Source organism: Callorhinus ursinus, unplaced genomic scaffold (assembly GCF_003265705.2).
Source record: "Callorhinus ursinus isolate GAN/ISIS: 27379988/994484 unplaced genomic scaffold, GSC_fseal_2.0 scaffold12, whole genome shotgun sequence".
In the NCBI taxonomy this organism is placed as follows: domain Eukaryota; kingdom Metazoa; phylum Chordata; class Mammalia; order Carnivora; family Otariidae; genus Callorhinus; species Callorhinus ursinus.
In genome coordinates this window covers 18,139,132-18,148,543 of record NW_027397074.1, presented here as the reverse complement: position 1 = coordinate 18,148,543, position 9,412 = coordinate 18,139,132, and the positions used below count along the sequence as shown (strand labels likewise).

Sequence of the window (9,412 nt, the reverse complement as noted above, 5' to 3'; positions counted from 1 at the left end):
TTATTTGCCAAAAAGCTAGCAAATTTGCCTTATTTTTTCCTAATATGATTGACTTTGATTTTCATTTTTACTAATTTTGTATTTAGAACCTGCGGGAGCTCTGATATGCAGAGATCTGAATGATCTTGAGACATAATACATTTGGTAGACCATTAAAATTATTACCTTATTTTCCCCATGAATAGTTCATAAGAAAGCTATTTAACACTATAATTATTCCTATTACATTTATTGAAGAAATTTTAAACATAGGACATGTAGTTAGGTTTTAAAAGTTTTTTCAATAGGGTTATTTGAAAGTAAGAAATCTTAAGAGTCACATTAGAGTGACAATTAATTTCTCCTCTCTAATATTATAGGACTGGATTTTACAAAACATGAGTTTTACGTATAAGAGAAAGAACATGGAAAAGACCTCAAGCAAGGTGACATCAACCTGAAAGTTTAATTCTGTCAGTATTTCTGAGGTCAAATATTTCCTGTAGTATTTATCAAAATTGTTATTTCTGATTCTTTAATATTTATGAAAGTTGTATTTTTGTTGATGTGTAAATGCTCTAGGGCTATTGAATTAGCATTTCTGTGTTTTCAGGTAACTTGTCAATAATTTTTTATTTGGAAGGCATCTTTGTAAAGCATCTTTATCTTAAAGAAAACATTTAAAATTCAAATGCAATATATTTTTAAATACAGCAGTCAATGGAGTAATGCTGTAACTAATTTTATAAGGTATCTTATACATAATGTTGACTTTAAAACCGTGCCAAAATTAATACCAGTATTGTCCTAAAAAATAATATTTAATCTTGATGTAGTGTACTGAGTGGCTTCTGAAATGTGCATTTCATCACCAAGCCATCCTATATATTAAAGTGTTTTTCTATGCATTAAGGACTAACTTTTTTTTATGTTCTCACTTTTATTGTCTTCATTTTTTTAAAAAAGAATAACAAACAGAAAGGTAATGAGAAATTTTGTTTTAGTAAAGTGAAGTCTGGTAGAATTTTTGTCTTTAGTTATAAGCTCAGTTTTCTTCTTTTTAAAATATATTTCCTATTTACATCTCACATCTTATTCCAAAAAGGATAGGAAGCTTTAAAAATATATACCAAACAATAGGATAACATGAAGTAGATGAGGAAATTGCGATGATGGGAAATGAAGACAGGAAACTAATAATATGTAGTTGTAGTTTAGATTAATACTTTCAAATGCATGTTGCAAAAGCCTATACCTTTCATAAAAGGGTAGCTATAAATTGGTCTGAGTTTCCTACTTCTCAAGGTGAAGAACTCATGAGCAGTTTCAAGATTCACACCGTTGATAAGAAAAACCAAACAACATGTTTAGGAGAAGCCCAGTCTTTGCTAGGACTAAGAACCAATAAAAATCATAGGTTTTTATAATGGCTACCATGGTATATGTTTTCAAGAACTGTGTTTTCAAGTTCCTGGCAATGTCAGATTCCCTTCAATGCAAGCTGATGCCTGCAGACCCAAACTCAATTACATATAATTTTAAAAGCCCCCCAAATAATACTCCACAAATGTGCAACTGTCTGATGGTTTGACTTGATTCAAGAATAAACTTTAAAGGGTGGAGTGGGGGCTGACATTCTTTGAGTTATGGACCACTTTGAAATTCTGATGAAGCTATAGACACTTTACTAAGAGTTGTATGTACAGAGTGTCCAACATTTGTGTATGATTTTGGGGGGAGGGGTCATGAACCCCAAGTTAAGAATCTCCAATATATTTTTTAATTTTAATTTTTTGCTTCATTTTTTAAAAGAATCCCCAATATTAAAGAATAAATGGATCACATAGCTTTCAAGTTTTATTTTACCAATATTTCACATAACCCAGTTTTATATAATAACTGGTTGCAGATAATATGAGGTTTTAAGTCTAATGAATTTCCACATTGAAAATATTTTATCTTGCCAATTAAGGACAGATCGCTAAGCTCATAAAATCAACTGGTTGGAGGGTTGGTCTTACCTTCTCTTATTCAAATGACCAGAAAGATACACAAGAAGTTGCCTAATTAATTTCCTACAGGTAGAGGCACAGGGTCATGATTTTCCTTAGAGATTATCTCTCTTTTACCTGTGAGCAAATTTTTGAAGCTCAAAAGTTCAATGGCATAAAGCAAAACCAGATAATTTTAGCCTAAAAAATGGTTCAACCAGTTTTCATCACCATAGTTGTCATAAAAATTTCTATTGCAGCAATGATGAACTTTTTAGTGTTAATTAAACTTGTTAGCCTTCCAAAATAGGTCAATTGCAAATTGGTTTCTAGTTCTCCTAATTGAATTTACAGGCTACATTGGATTATTAAACATAGGAAAAATAAGGACATTTGCCAAAATGGGTATTCTGGTTTTAGAGCAGTTCATCTTAAGCCCTTTTCCTGGCACTTAGATATCATGTTCTGTTAAAAATCCCCTCCCCACCCTGCAATTTTTGGTACAAATCATGTCATTTGTATATAGAAAAATTTATTATTTTTTTCATCATTCATTCATTCAATAAAAACTCATTGAGCTTAGAAGTACGCTGCTAAATAATCCTTGACTCACAGAGCTGTCACTGCAGTGGGACAAAGGTAGAGTAGGAAATAATACAATAATTCAGAAGTAGTTTTATGATACCAAAATATAAGTTAAAAAAAAGAGAAATGGTGGTCAAAATGTGGTTGAGTGGGGAATAATGTGTATTTCTCTTTTGCCCTATTCAAAATCATCTGACTAGATGAGTCAAAAGATCATTTTTTAAACTTTAAATACAATTTTTATTTTAGAATAGTTTTAAGTTTGCAGAAAATTTGCAAGGATGGTACAGAGAAATCGTGTATACTCCACCAATTTTTTCCTGTTGTTAACATCTTACATTAGTATGGTATGTTTGTCATAACTAATGATCTACTAGTGATAAATTATTAACCATACTTCATATTTTATTTGGATTTTACTAGTTTTTCCCTGATGTCTTTTTCTGTTCCAGGATCCCATCCAGGACACCATCTTACATTGAGTTATCTTGTCTCCTTAGGCTCTAAGAAGATGTTTTCAGTGACCTTGACAATTTTGAGCACTGGTCAGGTATGTTGCAGAATATCTAATTTGGGTTTGCCTGATTGTATTTCTCATGGTTAGACTGACTTTATAGACTTTATGGATGAAGACCTCAGAAGTATTATTCTCAATACTTCAGATCAAGGGTATATGCCATCAACATGAGTTATCACTGATGTTTAACCTTGGCTAAATTAGTATATACCAGGTTTCTCCACTGTAATGTTATTTTCTCTTTTCTTTCTATACTGTATTCTTCAGAAGCAAGTCACTAAGCATAACCCACACCTAAGGGAATGGGCAGTTATGTCCCACCTCCTGGAGGAGGGAATATCTACATAAATTATCTGGAATTCTTTATATTGGGAGATTTGTCTACCCTCACTCCCTCCCCCTCTTCCGCTTTCTTCATTCCTGTTCTTTCATTATTTACTTCTATCAGTAGGGACTTATAGACTTTTACTTATACTTTGGGTTATAATCCAGCACTACTACATTATTTATTTTGTTGCTGAAATTGTTCCAGCTTTGGTCATTAGGAACTCTATAGGATGCTCCAGACTCATCTTGTATATTTCCACCCATCCCTGGAACCGGCCATTTCTTCAAAGAGACCTGGTTTCTTTTATTGGAGAATATTAATTAGAAATCAAGATCTGGGCAATGGGTTTTTCTGTAGAATTTTGACCTGATAGTATCGGGCCAGTTCCTGAATGTCAGGGGCTGCCTTTTTCTTTCTCAAAAAGCATCCTTGACTGGAAAGTTAATACAAGCAGTTATGAAACATAATTGCTAATGAAACTAACGTAAGCGTAGGCTATGTTGGCAGAAAGTGTGCAAAAATGAGGAAGACTAGTTTCAGTATATCCTTCATGGGTCCTACTACACCTGGAAATCTTTTTCAGTTTGGTCACAGTTTAGAGGAATATTAACAAATTGTGGCCCTTCAGAAGGGGCTGGCCAGATATAATGTCTGGAATGATTAAGTAAGAATGATTACAGAAAATGGATATTTGACCTGAAAAGATTTAGGCTGAACATGAAAGGTTTTTTTCCTGTGATATAAAATGTACCTTGTGTTCCAGAAGACAGAGGATGAGATGAATGAGTTATTCACCTGATTATTCACTGGTTTTCCTCCAATATAAGCAACAACTGGCTAACAGTTTAACCAAGGAATGAGCTCCCTCATGTGGTAAACATCTCATTACTGAAGTGTGTCGAAACCACTTCATCTGTATGCATTAAACTCCATTTTTATTCTTTTGACTCTATTTGCATTTAGCTTATTAGCAGAAGTTTCAATTTGAGAGCTTGAAATTTTGTCTCAACTGACTCGTGGAAGGGAAATATATTGTCTGCCTTTCAGTCAGACTGGTTAGGCTAAGTGGACTCAGGGGTGCCTTGGAAGCACTGGATGTGAGGAGAGACAGAGACCTATTATAGTTAGTGATATCATCAGACCGATTCACTTGCTCACTGCAAGGGTGGCTGGAATTGTAATCTGCAAACTTGATGCATGTCTGTCTACCAAGGGCAAGTGTCTGGATTAAGCAACGCTACGCTTCATCCACCTACATTTCTTCAGCTGTTAAATTTGCTGCCAGGTAACAACCTGCCCTATTTTAACTTTCCTCTTCCTGATGGGTAAGATCTACACAGCAAGGGGGAAAGGTCCACAGATATCACAGATTATTTTGATTGTAGTCAGTCCTAATTAGTTTGGAGATACCAAGTTGTACTACATACAAAAATTATATCCAACCAAGTGATATCAGTTCTATTTCTACACACTGGTTATGTCATAGTATCGGTTAATGGAATAGTATTTCTGTCTCATCATTTTAGAGAAAGTCTATCACTGTTAGGGAGTAAATGCATTTGAACTACTTTAATAATGTTTGTGGTTAGCCTTGCGTGTATAGTATTTTATTGGATGAATTTTCCTTTTGAGCTCAGGACTTTGTTGCCCTTGTGGAGCTCAAGCGAAAGGCTGCCAGGAGCTGAGGCCGCCATCACACTTATTTAGCAATTTACTTACTGATGTGTTTCAATGATGAATGAAATGTGGTTTCTACCTTGTCCTTAGGGAGCTTAGCATCTGAGAAAGGAGCTTATGGTCTACAAAATGAGGTAGAGATTTATTGTTCTTAGCCGTGGGCTCTTCATCTTGGTTTTGTATCTGATATACTTGAGGTATATCTGTGCTTTCCGTATGGTCATCTCATCATTGCATGTCCTGTCTATGTCCATTCTTGTCTCAGGATCCCAGTAACTACTCTTTGATGGAATCTTTGTGCTTAGGGCTTCCTGTGTGAAGAGGAGGAACAAATTATGCCCTCTAATATCTTGTTGTTGGCGGTGATAATAGAGAAAAGGATTCAGGAGAGGCAAAGTTCCCTGGTAAGCTGATGTACATTATCTACTCTTATGGGCCACAAGAATGGGCAGCTGGGCCAGGATGAGAAGCTGCTGGCTAATGGTGTACTATCAACTCATTCGAATTAGAACATTAACAACAGTTGCAGTTTCTCCCTTCATTGCAGATTCTACTAACTTCACAGATGGGGATAATGGAAAATTCCTGGAGGAATGTGAGTTGGGGGAAGAAGGGGAGGATGAAGGAGGAAGTAGGAGAAGGTGAGCCCAAGGGGGCGATGGAGCCCTCTCTTATTTGATAAAGTAGATTTTATGCAGGTCTTCCCAACTTTGCATTCAGTAGGATCATGTTAGTAGCTTGTAATTGGTCACAGTGGGAGTATTTACACCATCCAAATTGGCAAACACTACAAATTAGGGCCTTTTCCCCCTTGAAGAGCCAATTGTTACACATTTACCAGTACACTGCTGAGTGTGCCTATGGGCCTAGAATCTAGACTCAAATTCCAGTGTATTTCCCAATTTAAGAAAAGAGGTTCTTGTCTCTCCCAGTGCTGGACATGACTTTGTGGCTTCTTGGGTGGGGTTGATGGGCATGGAGACAGGCTATGGAAATCTTTTAATAGCATACGGGGGCACTTTGCTCTACATCCAGCATTAAGGCATCTATCTCCTATTTTTTGGCAAAACACCTTCACCACCAAAGGAGGGAAAACATTTCCTCACTCTCCCCTTCCCTTCCCCATTAAAGAAGAAAAGTAGTAGCTTTAGAGTTTGCTTCGCATATTTATATATTAAGAGTAAAACCGTCTATATTTTTATTTTTTATTTTTATTGTTTAGCTGATGACTAACATTTACTTTTTATAACAGAGATAACTTATTTTACTTTGACCAACAAATTTGTTGCAAATGTTTTTGCTGCCCGGTATTTATATATATGTAGGATAACAATATTCTGATTCCCCACTCCATCCATATATTTTGGTTGGAGTTGGCCTACTTTTGGTTCTGGGAATAGGCATTACCCAGATCTGGCCAAAGTCATGGTGGATGGGTCAGCAGTGGGCATGTGGCCAATCAAGGGTCCCAAGATGCAGAGGCAGTTGCAGACTGTTGAAAAACAGGCATGTATTCTTCTCTACTGGGTATCAACTCGGGAGAATATAATCCAGGAACTGCTAGAGAAGGAGAAGATCCTACTCACAGAATTTCAGTCCCTAGATCCAACAATGCCTGCAGTCTTAATTACTCCTACATTTGATGGCTACAGAGCCTGTAAAAGTTTTTATTGGCTTAAACCAGATGGAGTAGTTCACATGCAACCAAAGGAGTTGAACTGACACAGCATGTTTTACAATTTCAGTTAAGGGAATTAGTGATCTATCCAAAGAACTTAATGACAACTCTTCTGATGCTATAGGTAGATATTTTCCATACAAACAAATTACATGTGCTTACTTTTATTTTTTCATAGTATTTTACTAAATTATTTGCTTTATGTTTATAAAGATATATATAACTAAAAAATTATAAGCAAACTTTTTTTCAAAATGTCTGTAGATTATTTTATGTAGGAACACTCTTCTTTGACTCATTCACAGTTTTCACTGCTTTCACCTTTTGTAGGGCTCCTCCTCGAATAGGCAGTTTTTTAAGAGCAATATCTGTATCAGCCAGAGGTCCTCCCAATAATCGGGCAGGAGTGCTTTCCACTGTTACTACCAGACCGGAAGGCACCTGACAAAGCAAAAGGTATATATAAGAGTTCATTGACAAAATTTTTCAATAAGAGAAAAACCCATTCATCCTTCAGCTGACTTTAGAAAAGATACAAACTTATAGCTGTTTCTTGGGAATCCTGGAGGGCTGATCGGGTCTAAACCAGTACTGGGTGAGAGTAAAGGTATGTTGGATATAAATATGGCTTAACTATGTGAAATTTGACCAAAGAAAAAGAAGAAATATGAGGAAAAACCCCCATGGAAATAACATTCTATGGAGACTAAATTCAGTATCTACTAAGAAAAATTATGAAGCAAAACAAACAAAAAAACTTACCGTTGTGTTAAGGCCTTTAATATCTGTCCTGTGAAATATTGCGTTTGGTGGATGCTCACCATATCTAGAGGATTCTATAGCTTTTTCCTGAAGTCTTTTTGCTTTCTGAAGATTTTTAAATTAGAAAGAAAGTAATATGAATTGCTATTAAAGCATTAACTATCATACTTGCAATGAAGCATGTGAAGTACATTTAATTGTGCCTGATTTCTACTTGAACTGTTTATTAAGTAGCACTGTAACCTGTACTTACTCACTTAGGCTATGAAGATAGTTATTAGTAAGTTACATCTTTTATACATTGCAGAAGACACCAGTCACCTGAGAACATTACTGAGATTTCCAGAGGTATCACTCATATATGACCAAGGAATAAAGCAGGTCCTATGGAAATCACATTTTAGCCCATAATTTAATAAAATTACTAAATTTACCTCAGGTGATACATGTTTTCAAAATATTTTGCATAAATACTAATTCAGAACACTTAATTATTTTCAGAGTAATATAAATTGTATAATTTGTTGCACTTTTGTTCAAACTCAGTAGTTGAGGCACGTTTAGAACATGTAAAATTTGCGGTAACAATCTGCATGGAATGGCTGATTTTCATTAATTATTCCTTCAAAGTACAGGCAGTTGTGAGGATATTTTTTAAGCAGAGTTGGGAAGAATTTTTAGTGAGAAGGGGGAGACACAGTACCTCAAGTGAGCTTTTGTTCTTAACTTTGGTTTCACTACCTTAATGTGGTTTCACTGTTTTCATGGACTAATTTAACATTCAACAATTTCATATCTAGCCAAAGAATTGTAACATTACATAAAAACATATCCAAATTATTAGTGGAAAAAGTGGGAAAAGCAATGAGGTTTTGAAAATACATGGTGCTTCTCACATATTTCTAGTGAACAATCAACATTATAAAATTTGTAGATGAGTTTCCAGCTTATTCCTCAAGCAGCTTATCACCTTTTCCCAAAGGGATGCTTATCCCCAGTTCTCATTTAAGTTTTAATATAATGTTTCTTTTGGTGGTCACAGAGGGGAAATACCCTTGGGGGAGAGGGTAACCCAGACAGTTGTTTTTTCTGTTCTTCACTCTGCTTCTTACAGAAATGATCAATGACACAAAGTGGAAAGTAGGAGCACATTTCTCCTGCTTATTCCTGGCTAATGATCATCTCCTTTAGGCAAGCCAGGAACATCACCCTTGCTTCCCACTGCTAGAGCAAAAAAACTCAAAGTAGCATCTTCTGAAACTACAAAAATGCATAGTTATCATCCTACATTACTTATAAGGATCTAACAGTGTTGGTATTCTATAGAAAGGTCAGCAGAAAAGGTGACTGAATATTTATTCCTGAAAAAATCTGCCTGTCAGAATTGTCTATTTGTTGTGGATACCACAATATTTTTAAAATCCTACCTTTAAAGTTTTAGCATTTGATGTTCTGGCCAAGAAATTTTCCCATGATTTATTAGCCAATTCTCTTTGCTTGTGTGTGGCTTGTATCTGAAATGAGAAAGATAATTAAGGGTTCTAGTTCCTATGAAGGGATAACAAAGGGCGTTTTTAAAGCCCTTATTTTGAAGGAAGACCTAGATTTTACCAATGTTAATTTTAGGGCTGACTAGCAAAAGGATTAGAGTAAAATCCTTCCTGCATTATGTGGCTAAGATTTGAACTGCGCTCCATTAAATGTGATGTAAAACTGTTGTTATGAAAATATTAAAAATAAAAATAACAATAATCATTCTCAGCAAGACTGATTGCTTTGTGATTATCACTTGTGAAGACAGATTATAATCCAGAACAAGCTATATAAATGACCCAACAGCAAATTCACAGGAGAAAATAAAGAGATTCCTGCTGCCACTGATAATAGTTTATGGA

General features: G+C 35.3%; 1 protein-coding gene across 2 annotated transcripts in view; it reads right to left on the bottom strand.

Moving 5' to 3' along the window:
• Positions 1-6,269: 6,269 nt before the first annotated feature.
• CFAP69 (cilia and flagella associated protein 69) overlaps positions 6,270-9,412 on the bottom strand; it is a 62,123-nt gene continuing 58,980 nt past the window's right edge. The window contains exons 21-24 of one of the 2 annotated variants that reach the window (XM_073898775.1): positions 8,945-9,031; positions 7,518-7,622; positions 7,077-7,196; positions 6,270-6,637 (exon numbers count right to left, since the gene is read on the bottom strand). In XM_073898775.1, the coding sequence (XP_073754876.1) occupies positions 6,608-6,637; positions 7,077-7,196; positions 7,518-7,622; positions 8,945-9,031 (342 nt within the window). In that variant the 3' untranslated portion in view covers positions 6,270-6,607. Of the gene's footprint in view, positions 7,197-7,517; positions 7,623-8,944; positions 9,032-9,412 lie in introns of both variants that reach the window. The other variant, XM_025873261.2, reaches the window with a different exon arrangement.